Source organism: Notechis scutatus, chromosome Z, assembly GCF_049901735.1.
Source record: "Notechis scutatus isolate UNSWTSFEM ecotype Mainland chromosome Z, rNotScu1.2, whole genome shotgun sequence".
Taxonomy (NCBI): Eukaryota; Metazoa; Chordata; class Lepidosauria; order Squamata; family Elapidae; genus Notechis; species Notechis scutatus.
The window spans coordinates 41,987,619-42,003,551 of record NC_142025.1 but is presented as its reverse complement, the minus strand read 5'-3'; the positions used below and the strand labels follow the sequence as shown (position 1 = coordinate 42,003,551).

Below are 15,933 nucleotides of genomic sequence, written 5' to 3'. Positions count from 1 at the left end.
ATTAATAAAGGGGACTATAATCTCTTAAAACATATGCCATTACATAGTTATTTTTTTTAAGTGAGGGATCCTTAGTGCTCTCTGAACTTGGTTGTTTTCTTGCAGACACTGTTAGTCATTTACTAACATTGATGATGTTACCTAGTTTGGATAATGAAATGTCTGCAAGAAAAAAAAACCAGGATAAAAAAGCACTAAGGACTCTCCATTTCAACCTTGAGCTACAAATATTCTCCTTTTTTGGTATTTTTTTAAAGTGCCAACATTTTTTTTTTTGCTGTAAACTACTAATGGTTATTCTTTTGGCAGTTCCTGTTTTCAGATGTAATGGTATTTGGGAATGTCCTTGAGAGACAGATGGGAGAGCTGCATGTAAAAAATGTCTCAGCCCACAGAAAGAGTAAGAGTGTGGGAAAGGGTCCCTTCCTAGTCTTCAAAGGGATACTCCCTAGTTTTCTTCAGAGTAAAAATAAAGGGGAGAAATATTTCCCACTTGGCAAGATGCTGTGACTGTAGCCTTCAATAAAAATAGACTTCAAATAGAATAACAGAGTTGGAAGGGACCTTGGAGGTCTTCTAGTCCAACTGTCTGCTCAGGCAGGAAATCCTATACCATTTCAGACAAATGTTGCCCAATCTCTTCTTAAAAACTTCCAGTGTTGGAGCATTCACAAATTCTGGAGGAAAGTTCTTCCACTGGTTAATTGTTCTAACTGTCGGGAAATTTCTCCTTGGTTCTAAGTTGCTTCTCTCCTTGATTAGTTTCCACCCATTGCTTCTTGTCCTGCTCTCAGGTGCTTTGGAGAATAGCTTGACTCCCTCTTCTTTGTGGCAACCGCTGAGATATTGGAACACTGCTATCATGTCTCCCCTAGTCCTTCTTTTCTCTAGACTGGTCATATCCAGTTCCTGCAACTGTTCTTTGTTTTATGTTTTAGCCTCCAGTCTCCTAATCATTTTTGTTGCTCTTCTCTGTACTCTTTCTAGAGTCTCAACATCTTTTTTACACCTTGGTGCCAAAACCAGATGCAGTATTCCAAGTGCGGCCTTACCAAGGCATTATAAAGTGGTATTAATATTTTGTGTGAGTTTGATTCTATTTCTGTTTATGCAGCCTAGAACTGTGTTGGCTTTTTTGGCAACTGTGTCACACTGCTAGCTCATATTTAAATGATTGTCCACTAAGACTCCAAGATCTCTCTCAGAGTTACTATTATTGAGCAAGGTACCACCTATACTGTACTGGTGCGAGTTAATACTCCTGGTTGTGCTTCTTGCCTATACTTCCCTGCAGGACTAACATCAGGTAAATATTCTTCCTATGAACAGCCAATGGGGCCAGGTATTTATTTACCTTGGGGCCAGGTAGTCCACGTATTGAAGGTCCTGGAGAACCAATGTCACCTTTGATTCCAGATTCTCCCTAAAAAACAATCAATTTATATATTTTGATATCAACAGATTTCTTATTTGTATTTTAAGCGATCAATTAAAAGAAAAAAATCTCTCTTACAATTTTCTTTTTATTAGTTCAGAATTAAGTCACCTGATATTACAGGGGCCTGTAATATTTCAATCAGTAATACTATAAAATGTGTAGAAAACATGCAGCATTTCAGATTCAAAGGCAAATCCGGCTTTTGGAGATATGACTATGCTCATGATATAACACTACAGTTCCTACCTCCTTTCCCTGGAAAAACATGATCCTAAGAAAATTAGAAGCTGCAGACAGTTTCTAAGCATACACACTCTAAAATATCTTTTCACCTTTAAATCCAAATCAAAGTGCAGCCCTAAAGTCAGTGGAATTCAATTTATCATAATTATCTGGTTTTATGCTATTGGTTCTTTTACTATAAATATCACTGAATCAGAATAATAACAAGTGCATTACAAATCATCTCAAAATTCTGGACTAAGCCATTTAGATGGCAGTTATTCCTCTTCTCCCTTAGACCTATTGGAAAGCAGCTAACATTTAACAGACATATTTTAATTCCACATTTTCCTTTTTGTTAATTCATAAGTTAAGAAACTTGTTTGTAGGACATGTCTTAATGATATTATATCTATAAGACTTTGATATTACTTTGAGTTTATGAGCTTTTGAAATCCTTGAACTAATATCCAGTTTCTAAGCAAGTGTTCTAAGCAACTACAATGATAGCAGGGGAATTCACCAAACTTTCATGATTTGTTAATCAATATATATATTATCAGCCTTTTCCAGAAAGATGTTCTCCAGATATGCTGGACTAACTTACATTCCCCAACAGACATGCTATCTTTGATCATTGGGGGGTTACCTAAAAAGTGCATTATATGAATTGTATTTAATAATCTGCATGCAGATTACTGAATGCCATAATAATATTTGAGAACAATTGAGTAACAATTGAGAAATGCACCAAACACACCTTTGGGCCTGGAGGGCCTAGAATACCTCGTGGTCCATCTAATCCTTGGGCACCTTTCTGACCTTCTTCACCCTGATTTTTTTTTAAAAAAAGGAAAAGCAATATTACAGAGGTTTCCATCTAATCTATCTGGAGACAATCTGAATTGACAAAATATTTAAGAATATTTTTAGAACAGAGTCATACTAAACATAGAACAGAGGGCAAAAATCAGTAAATATATAGGATGAAGGCTTTATATTCTTAAATTCCAGGTGTTTTCCATGTTCAAATATGAAAAAGGGCCTAACTTCTTAAGCAAATTATTTTACTAGTTTTATGAATATGTTTCAAGATATTCCTCCTTTGCTCTGTACATGATGCCTGCATAGGATCTAATAAAGCCTAATATATTTAAATCTCTTATATCTTCATGTAATTCAACATATAAAGCAAGAAGTACATCTGCTTTACATTCAGCTTGACACTTGATAGTTTTATGGGCATTAATAGCAATGCAGAAGTTGTTTGCCACTGCTTTTTCCCCAATTTATTTCTAAGATCCTGGCTCAGCAACTTCATCACTATCCCCTTGCTTAATAGTATAGTATGCTTGATATAGAATAGAATATAGAATAGTATGCTTGATATAGAATCAATGAATTCAGGTTTTGACATATGAAGTATGACAGATATTTGGTAATTTTTTTTCATGCAAAATATGGCTTCTTTAGGTTTTGAATTAAATTTGTAACCTGAGATCATATCTTTTGGCAACTGAGATTTGCACAGAATAATCCTTTCTCTCAGCTGATACTCTGCATTATAATGATTCTTGAAAAGTCCTTGTACAAAAATCAATGCAAAAGATTTTTTTCTCTCTCCAAGTCAAACTGATATGGAGAAAAAGTCAATAAGCATATCTGAGCTGCAAATTGGAGATTCTTTAAAACGACAGCACCTTTTCTCTGTCATACTTTGTCATCTTTGTTCCAATACAATGATGAAAAAAATTTGTTCAAAAGTTTGTTTTTTTGTATAAATTATATTGAAAATATTTAAACTTGGAAGCATTTTTGAAAAAGCATCATCCTGAATTTTAAAAAAAAGAACATACTGTTGTGTGGCTTGATTCCTTTTTTATTTTTATTTCTCTACTCTAATGACACAATTACAAAATTAATTGATTAAATCCTACCTTTGGACCCATGTGTCCTTTCCCTGGAATTCCATCTGGGCCTCTTGGACCAGGCAGTCCTTGTTCTCCCTATCATCAACAAGATTAATCTACTCAGCACTATAAATATATATTGTATTATACCAAAAAACAAAGGAATGTAAAACAACAAACTACACAAATTCAGTAGCTCTAAGATAATAACCCAAAATATAAAAATATAAAAGTGCAACTTCTTGCTTCAAACACCTAGTGAAGGTGGTAGGAGCATAGGAATATGAAGGGGTGCCTTTCTCTCATTCACTTAATGGATCTGTAGCCCTGTCTTGGAGATATCTAAAACAAACAAACCTGTTATGAACTAATAAAATACGCCTTATTAAAAGTTAACAAAGCTAGCTAGAAAAGCAGGCTCGAAATCCTGCTCTTCTGATTGGCCCATCAGAGCAAGTGGGGATTGGTCCATTCCAGGCATCCTGATTGGCTTACAACGGGCCGTTCCCATTGGACAGAAACCAAAGGTATTAAACGTAGTTCATTGGTTAATGGGACAGCAGCCAGCCCTATAAAAGGGCTGCTGCTGTCCAAGGGTTTTCGCTCTGTTCTGAAGTCACTTAATAAAGAGTTGAGTCACTACCGATGCCTCGTCTCTGTTCTTGCGCCCACGCCTCCGAACCTAACACTGGCGACGAGGATGGGATACGGAGACAATAGAGCCAACTAAGCACTCGCTGTGCACCGAACAGAGCACGTGGCTTAAAGAGCGTCAACAAAGGCAAGATGGCCAGCGGCGCTATACCACCCGCTCCATTTGACCCGGCTAACGAAGACTGGGACTCGTACATAGACCAGTTCCAGATGTTTCTGGAGACCAATAACCTGAAGGACGCTTCGCCTGGCAAGAAACGAGCTGTCTTCCTGACCCATTGCGGCCCTGCCGTTTTTAAAATGGCAAAGGCACTTGCAAAACCTGCAGAGGTGAAGACGATGGATTGGGATAACCTCGCTCCGATACTGCACCCGCAGTGCCTACTCTCATCCGGAGGCACGAATTTTACCAAAGGAACCAACGGAAGGGCGAGAGCGTTGGAGACTTCATCGCCGATCTCCGGAACCTGGGTGGTCTCTGTGGTTTTTCAAACCTCGAGGAAGCCATGAGAAACCGAATAGTTCTGGGATTAGATGACCACGGAGCTCAGAGTAAGATCATGGCCAAAGGGGACATCGATCTTGCAGATGCCATCGCTGATGCTACTGCAGCAGAAGCAACCAGGAAGTCGGCCGCTCGAATGCGCCGCACCAACGCACCACTCTGCCAACTCGCCCAGGATGCCTCACCTCTTCCAGAGAGGCATGCTACAACGGCGCACCATGAAGACCTCGAGTCTCCATCAGACAATGATGAAGAAGAGGTCAACCGACTCCGTTCTGAATGCGACCAGCGAGATCAGCGAAGCCGGAAGCCTTCACGTCAATGCGCTGGTTGTGGGGCAAATCACCCACGAGCAGAATGCAAATTCCTCGACGCACTCTGCCGCTCCTGTGGGAAGAGGGGCCATATTGCTAAAGTATGCAGGAGTAAGCGGGGGTCAAGTCCAATCCGTAGAGAAAACAACGGCCACCAAGCCATGGGCAGCCCGCCCGTGAACCAGGATCGCCCGAACCACCAATGGAACCACTATCACTACAGAAACCGAGCACCTCCTGCGTCGACTAGATGAGAGGAGACACACCAAACCATCACCATCGGCCACGCTTCATCTTTGGATGCAAAGAAGATCCGAGTGAAGGTCGCCATCGAAAATCACCCTTGCGTCATGGAAGTAGACTCTGGGTCGTCCTTATCCATGGTCTCGTGGAAGACTTGCAAACAACTGATCCCCGACATCCGTCGTCAAGACCTCAGCACCCAGAGAATCATATTAAGAGACTATCAGGGAAACCAAATTCCCGTCGCCGGGTCCCGTAACGTCCAAGTCTCATTTAAAGACCGCACCGCTACACTGCCTCTTACCATCGTCGATCGGGACCGACCCAGTTTGCTGGGTCTACAGTGGTTCGCTCCGTTGGGGATTGAACTAGCCGGCATACACCAGACCGGGAGCGGTGACTGGGAAACAGCCCTTGTCCAGGAGTTCCAGGACGTATTCACGGCGCAACTAGGCAAGTACAAGGGGGCCCCCATATCGTTTAATCTCAGCCCCAAGGTTGCACCCATACGCCTTAAACCCCGTCGAGTGCCTTTTGCGCTCAAACCTAAGATCGATGAACAATTGGACAAATTGATAGTCCAAGGGGTATTAGAACCAATCGATCACGCCTGTTGGGAAACCCCGATAGTAACACCCATTAAGCCGGATGGATCGATAAGAATTTGTGGGGATTACCGAGCCACCCTAAACCACGCGCTCCAGCAAAGCGCTTATCCCGTACCGGTGGTTCAACACCTTCTGCATTCTCTGGGTGGCGGAAAAATCTTTGCAAAATTGGACTTAGCACAAGCATACCAACAGCTACCCGTAGACACAGAGACTGCTGAGGCCCAAACTATCGTTACGCACCATGGTGCGTTTAAATGCAATCGGCTCCAGTTCGGAGTGAGTGTAGCCCCAGGCATTTTCCAAAGCCTGATGGAGCGTTTACTACAAGGCATAAAAGGGGTCGTGCCTTATTTCGATGATGTTTTAATAGCTGCCCCAAATAGAGAAGTGTTGGAACACCGACTCAGAGCGGTCCTCCAAAAATTTAAAGACGCAGGGCTTAAAGTAAAACAAGACAAATGTCAACTCTGTACTGAGAGGGTTGAATTTCTAGGGTACCTCCTCGATAAAAGGCGGATCCATCCAACCGGGAAAAAAAATAACGGCCATCAAAAGCGCCCCCAGACCTAGGAATAAAACGGACCTACAAGCCTTCCTAGGACTCATTAATTTTTATAATATCTTCTTGCCTCAGAAGGCGACTGTAGCTGAACCCTTACATCGTTTGTTAGACAAGAAGGCTTCCTGGGTCTGGGGATAACGGGAAGAGAAAGCGTTCCAGCAAGTAAAAGATCTCTTGACCTCCGACGCTGTCTTAATGCAGTTTAACGAGACTTTGCCTTTAACCGTCACATGTGACGCCTCGCCATTCGGGGTGGGAGCCATCTTAAGCCATGTTCTACCGAACGGCAAAGAAGCACCTGTTGCCTTCTTTTCCCGCACATTATCTAAAACCGAAAGGAACTATAGCCAACTTGATAAGGAGGCTCTTGCTATTGTCGCTGCTATTAAACGTTTTCATGAATATGTTTATGGACGATCATTTACCATAATTACGGATCACAAGCCGTTGCTCGGCATTATAGCAGGGGACAAGCCAACACCCTATATACTGTCGCCAAGAATGACACGCTGGTCAGAATTTCTAGCGGCATACAATTACCAATTACAACACCGCCTGGGGAAAGCCATTCCCCACGCTGACGCCTTGAGTCGTTCCCCACTTCCGGAAACCGTCGTCGACCCAGCTCCGTCCCTCACAACGCTCCAAATAGAAGCACTGCGCTCACCGCCATTAACCGCGAGAGACATCGCCGCCGAAACCAAACGAGATCCTATCCTAGCACGTGTCCTCAGCTGGGTCGAACGTGGATGGCCGGTCGACGAAACCCGCAACAATTTCGCGCCGTTCAAAAACCGCCAGACTGAATTGTTCTCTCAACAGGGTTGTATTCTATGGGGAGACAGGGTCGTCATCCCAGAGAGGCTACAACGAACCGTATTAGAGTTATTACACGATGGACACCCTGGCATTGTGCGTATGAAGGCGCTTGCGAGAAGTTACGCGTGGTGGCCGGGCATTGACAAGCAGATCGAAGCCTGGGTTAAATCTTGTCCCAAATGCCAAGAAGTCAGCACTGCCCCACCGAAAGCAACTCCAACCGAGTGGGAGAAACCTCGAGGTCCGTGGTCCCGTATACACATCGATTTTGCGGGACCCACCAAGGGACACACCTTTCTGCTAACAGTCGATGCTTATTCCAACTGGCTCGAAGTCACCAGAATGAAGAGCACCACCACCGAAGCAGTTACAAAAAAACTCAATAAACTATTTGCAACACATGGCTTACCGGACGTTCTAGTTTCGGATAACGGGCCCCAATTCACCGCTTTACCATTCGAACAATATCTTGCAGACCGGGGCATCCGCCATGCGCTAACCTCACCGGCTCATCCTGCCGCCAACGGAAGAGCCGAGCGAATGGTTCAATTTGTTAAAAAAACTCTGCACAAAATGGATCCAGGGGACATTGATGAAAAACTAAACAGAATCCTCTTGCTTCAACATATAACCCCACACAGCGTCACCAACAAAACCCCAGCTGAACTGTTAATGGGGCGGAAACTTCGCTCCCACTTCGACCGATTGTACCCTGCCTACACGCCGGAGAGACCTTTCGGCTCCAGCGGGAAATGCCGCGAATTCCAGGTAGGTGACTTGGTCTATGCCAAAAACTTTTCCGGCGACCCATTGTGGGTCCCAGCAACCATAACCTACCTCACCGGCCCCAGATCTTACCGTTTGCAAACTGCAGATGGCAAATCCTGGAAACGACACATAGATCAGTTGCGTTCCAGATTGCAACCCGGCTCACATAACTCCCCGGGAACTCTGACTGGGGGGGAGGAAATACCGATACAGATGGGTCCGAGGACGAAATGGACGACAACGCCATTATAGAAACGCAACAGCCAAGAAACGCGCCACTGGAAGAAGAATCAAGGAGGGGACTTGCCTCACCGCGGCTCGACTCCGCGATGGAAGTAGGCCCACGAGACCCCGGAACTAACCCCAGGAACCTGGCTGACTACAATGAGGAGAGCGAAAATAACAGCGCTGAATCGTCTCCCGGAGAAACAGAAGCGTTGCTACCGGACATTGCGGGAAGCGCTCAACCGGAGCCAAACCGCGAGCAGAAACTGATGGAGCAACGCAAGTCGACCAGGCAGGTTAAAAAACCTGCATACCTTCGAGAATACATCACCACCCCGTGTAAACGGAACCTGGGGGGAAGGGGTGTTATGAACTAATAAAATACGCTTTATTAAAAGTTAACAAAGCTAGCTAGAAAAGCAGGCTCGAAATCCTGCTCTTCTGATTGGCCCATCAGAGCAAGTGGGGATTGGTCCATTCCGGGCATCCTGATTGGCTTACAACAGGCTGTTCCCATTGGACAGAAACCAAAGGTATTAAACGTAGTTCATTGGTTAATGGGACAGCAGCCAGCCCTATAAAAGGGATGCTGCTGTCCAAGGGTTTTCGCTCTGTTCTGAAGTCACTTAATAAAGAGTTGAGTCACTACCGATGCCTCGTCTCTGTTCTTGCGCCCACGCCTCCGAACTTAACAAAACCAATTACCTTTTTTCCTGGCATCCCTTGTATTCCTGGTTTACCACTTTCTCCTGTAAATCCTGTTCTTCCCGGGTCTCCCTTTGAAAGAAAGTGTCTTTTTAAAAAAATGATTTTTTAAATAAAACAGTTCAATATATTTGCATTGTTTGGGGAGAATGCTTGATTACTTCCATTCAAATTCTTTAAATGTGTGAAATTCAGTTAAGAACTTTTGCTTTCATCTTGAATGAATGTGAGTACCTTAACTTACTCAGATATTATCAGATATTGAATCATCACTATGGTGTGTTTTGCTAGAAATATTGTGGAATATTTATATGCTATTATTAACTGATGTAACAATATTTCTACTGCATTCAAACAATTGTCCCCTTGAGTAATGCAGTTTCCAGAATCACCGCTCATAGGAAAGTTTCATTTCATCAAACAAAAATTTAAATTTTAGATTTATGAATGTAAAACAGGCTCACTTTCGGTCCAGGCTGCCCAATTCCTGGTGCTCCTATATCTCCTTTTTGTCCAGATGGTCCCAAGTCTCCCTTGCAAAAACAAAAATAAAAATTAATGAACAAATATTTCTTAATAATGTATATGTTGTGGCCTGGTGGCCGCTGGCCCCTCCAACAGCTAAATCAGATGAGAAGGAGGAGGCGTGGGAGTCAGGGTCAGCATTAGGGCAACTTGGGAGCTCCGAGGGGGAAGAGGAAATGGACCTGGCAGAGAGAGAGAGACAGAGGCGGAGCCTGGGCCTGGGCCATCAGTCAACCTTCAGATGGAGACTAAACAGCGTCCAGGTCTGGAGGTGGTTGATAAAGAAGAGGAGGAACAGCTGGGTCCAGTGCTTGACATGTGGCTGCACAGAAGGCAGAAAAGAGAAGAGCGGTAGAAAACCATGGGCTGATCGTGGAGAAGGAAGAGCCACCATTGCTAGCAAGGCCTCACCCTAGTTCAGAGGAATAAAAGGCAGGGGGTAGAGATTAACAGATGTGGCAGACAATCTTCCGGCTGGATGGACTTGTTAGCCTGCAAGAGAAACTAAGGAATCTTTTGAGTTCATGTCAGAGGGTTTGTCGTGTTTGGGGAGCTGGGTCAGAACAGTATATTTCACACATTATCTATTTACAGATACAATTTTTTTTCAATGCACAGAATAGAGCCTGTCACTTTGCATGTTGCCTTATCAAGTTTAATCTGTCTCAACTCTGATTACTAGATGTGGAAAAGCATCCTCTCATTCAGATAGACTTGCTTCACTGCTCTGCTAAAGTGTTTCTTTCCAGAATTTGGTGTTACCATCACATATCTAAGGCAGAAGTATAGAAAAGTAATTGGTAGAATTCCTGTCAATAGTAAAACCTCTACTAGCCGCTGTCCCTAAGGGAGGAGACAAGTTTTGAGAGATGATCAGTGCTGTGGTCACAAGTTAATTCACATATTTGTCAAGCACATGAAACCAAGACTCCAGGCAGTTCAAATTAATATACAGGTTTATTGCCAGCTTAAGATCTCTACAAGAATCTGAACTACTCAGGGTCAAAGGAAATTAGCAGTACGTAGGAATCAATGAATTCAAAGTGGATTGGACTTAGATCTCTTGTGAGCGTGAAGGGACTTGAGACTGATGATGTGTTTGACTCCTCTTTCCCTGATGGAAAGGGATATGGGGGAGTAGCTCTTTAGCTTCTCTTCCACCTATACTTCTGCTAGAGGTATTAATGATTTTTTCTGCCATGTTTACTTTCCTCCACAGTAAAGGAAAGAAAAGTAGGGGAAAGAGGCCTTTTTAGATAAAAGAAAGCAGTGTGCCTAAAGCAGAATAGCATTGGAAAATAATGGCTAGGGAACAGAATGAAAGAAATGTGTCCATAACAGAATGCCTCAGAATGAAAGAAATGTGTCCATAACAAATGCCTCAAAGGAGCTGACTAGAACTTAGTATCTCCAGCATCATGCTAGAGGTATTAACACCATTCACATGGTGAGACATGCACTGGGGGGAAAAATTCTACTTCCAAATTGTAATAACTAACTTCAAATGGGAATTCCCATTGCAAGTAATCTGATAGTAATATTTAATATTAAATTATTGTTTGAATGTTTTAAACTATCTATATTGATGTTATATGGATTCCCTGCTATGTTTTCATACTTTTGTGCTTTTCTTAATGTTATTAACTGCCAACTACATATATTATAGAAAAGTGTTGGGATTTAAATAGTTTAAATATATGTTAACATAGCAGTCATCCCCTGACATGTCATTATGTATATTGTAGTGGAGTTAAATGCATACTACAGAAAATTCTTTTATGTTTTATTATTATAATGAAGACATGAAATCTTCCTAGATGCAAATTATGTATACTGTACTGTGTCTACTGCACTTTGAAAATTAGAATGGGATGGGATTTTTTAGGATAGAATAGAGCAGAGCAGAGCAGAACAGAATTCCTTATTGGCCAAGTGTGATGGAATGGCCCACAGAAGGAATGGGACACAGAAGATGCATAAGCTCTCAGTGTACATACAAGCAACAAATGATAAAACCTGATCATAATCATTATAAAATACATTCATCATAATCATAAGTGATAGTCATAGGATACTAAAAAGCAGTCAACATAAATCATACTAGGATACTAAAAAAACAATTAATATAAATCATCAGATACAAGCAACAAACTTGTAGTCATAAGAAAGTAAGGAAATAGGTAGATGAGAAGAATAATTGTAATGTGCCCTACTAGATAGTTCGACAGTGTTATGCAAATCAATTGTTTAACAGAGTGATGGCTTTTATTGTTTATTTTATAAATGCACCAGAGTTGTAGCAGATAGTATCAGCCTATAAATTTAACACATATATACATACTTTTGGTCCAGGCAGTCCTATTCCTCGTGACCCTTTCACACCAGGAGCACCTTTTAGCCCTTGAATACCCTGAAAATATATTTTTTCAATTGGATAAACTTGTCCTTGCTCATTCTATTGACAGAACGGACAGTCATCATATAATAAAAAAAGAAAATTGACTCACAAACATTTAGTAATTTGTACTTTCAAATGCAAGCTTAAATTATTTTGTCACTGAAAATTAGCTATGTATCGTTTCTTTTTTCCCATGCTTTCTATCTATATCCACCTTCAATTTTTTATACAGTTATTGCAGCATTAGACTTGTTTGGACAAATATTAATGTGCTGGAATCAAATATTCTTCAAATGTTACTCCTAGACCATAAGACAACAACTCTACTGGAAATTTGTGGGACTAATCCAGATATGTCCACTCTAGCTGGTAGCAAGGCTAAAGGCCTCAGCATCTTTTATAGCACTAAGCAATAACACTTAGACTTATACACCAATTTACAGTGCTTTACAACTCTCTCTAAGCACCAAATGCACATATGGCCCCCAACAATCTGGATCCTCATTTTACTGACCTTGGAATGATGGAAAGCTGAGTAAACCTTGAACTGGTCAGGACTGAACTCCTGGCAGTCAATAGTTAGCCTGCCATACTGGATTCTAACCACTGCACCATCATAACTATTGTCACATTTTATGTCACATCTAAGGTTAGCTGCTACCAAGAATCAAACCCAGGAATTGCTACAGGTAAAGCATGCATTCCACCTTTGATTTACAATGAATTAAAATTCCTTTTTGGCTTTGAATTCTAGGCGATAGCTCTTTAAAATAATCCAGATTTAGAATTATCGAATGTTAGAGTGTTCATCTTAATTTTATAGTTCATTTGCATTTATTTACAAAAATAAATGTTATTTTCATGCAGGAGGAGCAAACCTCAAGCATTTTGTTTAGATTTGCAGATGAATTCAGACATATATTAACTTACAATTGAATAAAAGCACATAAATTAGACTGGTTCTGCTCAACTATAAAACCGAGAGTACTAGAGTAATTCATTACACTCCAGAAAACATCCCCAAATCAATATATTTACTTTTGATGATAGCTGTAGCTATTCTTAATGTTTGCTATAAATTGCCATTAAGAAATTGAAATTTTTGCAAAAAGATATCACATTGTTTTTATTCTTACAATGATGTGGCTCTAGCTCAGTAATGAAATACCAGTTCTGCATGCAGTATTTCCCTGGTTCGATCCCAGAATTCTTTTGGGAGGCTTGAAGAACAGCAGTCTGAAACTCTGTAAAAGCTCTGGGCAACTGTGTCACCAAGACAAAGTCAGATGGACCAAGAGTCTACTTGATATAAGGCAGCTTCAATATTGATTGGTTTGGCTATAATATCAAGTATTTCCTTTTTTGTACTGTATTGGGAAACAGTACAAAAATTAAGGGTCTTCAAACTTGCTGGGTAATTCTAATTTGCTTGGAGTTCTTAAGATTCTGTGATTACCCTCGAATTATAAATTAACCTAGATATGCAAATACTTAATGATCATACATTGTAGTTGCCCCACAGACAATTTAAAAATATTTAAGGAAGAATGGATTTTGGAGTGAGGGGACCAAATGAGATGTTACCTGATTTCCTTGGATGCCAGTTCCAGGTGGTCCCATTGGGCCCTGGGCTCCTTCCATCCCTCGTTCTCCCTACATGAAAAATGCTCCCGTAAATTATTGCGTTAATTGAAGTGTCACCATAATGATGTTAGGTTCAAACTTGAAAAGTCTTATGCAATCTGATTGCACAATAGTTTACAAATTACTAAGAAGGAACAGAACTGGGTTGAATGGGAGAATAATGAGAGAAGAACAATTGGGAAAATAATGAGACTATGTCACAAGGCAGCGATACTGCAATTATCTCAATTATCTGAATTAATGCTGCAACATCCATGGTAAAATTCCAGGTGGTGGTTGTGGCAACGTGATCAAAAACCTTGCCTTTTTGGATGTGCATAAAACACTGTATGTTGCACATACAAAAGTGACAGAGTATCAGTTATAATGTGAGACCACCATCTTAACTTAGCTCTAAGCCACCTCACAGCTGAATAAGTTGTTCTTTAAAACTTCTCTCTATTCTTAGCTTTGATTTTATTTATTATTTTCTTTAATTCTTCCGAGGCATTATCATGTGGAAGCTTCAGTGCTGGGGGTTCAGTCATATTACATTCTGTTTATACCATCAGTTCTATATGGTACCTTATCTCCTTGGATGGATAGGCCTGGGGATCCAACCGGTCCAGCAGGTCCCTCAGAACCTTTGTCTCCCTGGAAAGATTTATTAAGATTTTCTGAGTTGACTTAGGATTGTACTCAACATTTACCACAGAAAGATATTTTATTAAATTACAGCAAGGACCAATTCTTTAATATAAAGTTTATGTCTTAAACCAGTGGTTCTTACTTTTTATCCCACATAGACCCCTCTTTAAATACCTTTTGTAGCCACTGAGCATGGCCACAGACCCCCCAAGACTTAACTCAAGATTTAAATCATAGCATTTTCTCAAGCCTTCGCAGATCCCCTATAATATCATTGTGCCCCCCAGGAATCTGCGGACCACAGATTACGAAACACTGCCTTAAACTATGTAGATTCAAGGCACAATATAATAATGTAACATTATTATCCACCACTCTGTGCATCCATTCAATTGCATTTGCAAAAGGGCAATAAAAGATTAATCTATTTTCCATCATTCTCCCATTTTTCAGCCCAGCTTATGTTATATATTTACTTCCATTTTGATTAAATCACTCTATTCTACTTCTAATAAAAACAAGCAGAGAATGAGAGACAAAAGAACGTCACATTTGAATTCTAATTGGACGTAAACAGATTCAGACTCGGTCAAATCACATACAGGATGGCATGTAGTACAAGATTTTTAAAATAAAAAGATATTGCTAATCTTTCATTGGTCTAATTTATATTAGAGAGTTCTTTCTGGCACTACACAGGACAATCAGTGAAGCGCAGTCACATACTTAGTTAATCAGTGGCATGAATTTCTGCTCCTATTTCTTTTTCTATAACCTCAATCAATTTGGGGAAAAAAATTAAACTCCTAAAATTTTCTTCTACACGTTCCATTCTCCTCACATCTGGAAAACAGCACCCTCAATCTGTACAATCTCAAGCTTCCATCTTTTTTTTTTTTGATCTGCCACTTTTCCCCCTGCATATGTTGTTGAGAAAATATTCTCACTGGCATTAACAGAGATTGGAAAACTCCATTTTGACATGGAGCAAGAAAAGTTGATTAGAGGTTTTTTTTTTCCGTAGCTGATTAGAACTGGTTGAAGACATGCACATGTCCTCCAGAATTAGTAAATGGGTGATCCTCATGAACAGGCAAGTAGGAGATGCATTTATATGTGTGGTAGAATGCAATCTGGAATCCCAGCAAGGAAAAACAGCTTCCCAGAGGACAAAAAGACAGAACTTGGAAAATCTGGTAGGCAGGGAGAAGGCATGTTCCTCATTAGCAGGTCACAGAGTACATCTATAATTATGTAGGTAACTGCTTTAGTCTGGCAAGAAGGGGAAACTACTCAGCAGTAACTCTGCATGTCATTTTTGTTCTTTGGACCTGACAGTATGGTAGTTTTACTAAATTTCTAAAATTTCCTAATAACTACAGAAATTTGGCATTACAAGGTCAAAGAGTTAATGTTATGCAGTATATGCAGTAAATGACTTGGTTGCAATCTAATTTCTGCTAAAAATCAGAAATTTTGTCATCAGGGTTCCTTCAATTAAATATGAATAAATTGGAAATTGGAACAGGAAAAGTCTGTAGAAAAATAAATGAGTAATCTCAATCAGCAGGAGGTCGTGAATCTTCCGGTGTACAGTACAGGATACATGTGGGAACAGGAAATAAATATTGCTTTAATTCCCACAATTAAATCATTGTTTTTATATTTTTAAACTTCTTCGTTACTTAGTAGCTTCACATATTTTACTTCCAAATGCTGGTAATGCTCCATAAAAATATAAATGTCCATGGAGATTCATTATG

General features: G+C 40.7%; 2 protein-coding genes across 3 annotated transcripts in view; one reads left to right on the top strand and one right to left on the bottom strand.

Moving 5' to 3' along the window:
• MIOS (meiosis regulator for oocyte development) overlaps window positions 1–15,933 on the top strand; it is a 126,618-nt gene that overhangs the window by 29,209 nt on the left and 81,476 nt on the right. The window lies entirely within an intron of this gene.
• Window positions 1–15,933, bottom strand: part of COL28A1 (collagen type XXVIII alpha 1 chain) — an 89,074-nt gene that overhangs the window by 27,367 nt on the left and 45,774 nt on the right. For both annotated transcript variants that reach the window (XM_087945357.1, XM_026677794.2), the window contains exons 15-22: window positions 14,108–14,176; window positions 13,484–13,552; window positions 11,843–11,911; window positions 9,441–9,509; window positions 8,977–9,048; window positions 3,598–3,666; window positions 2,421–2,492; window positions 1,355–1,423 (exon numbers count right to left, since the gene is read on the bottom strand). In XM_087945357.1, the coding sequence (XP_087801483.1) occupies window positions 1,355–1,423; window positions 2,421–2,492; window positions 3,598–3,666; window positions 8,977–9,048; window positions 9,441–9,509; window positions 11,843–11,911; window positions 13,484–13,552; window positions 14,108–14,176 (558 nt within the window). The remainder of the gene's footprint in view (window positions 1–1,354; window positions 1,424–2,420; window positions 2,493–3,597; window positions 3,667–8,976; window positions 9,049–9,440; window positions 9,510–11,842; window positions 11,912–13,483; window positions 13,553–14,107; window positions 14,177–15,933) is intronic.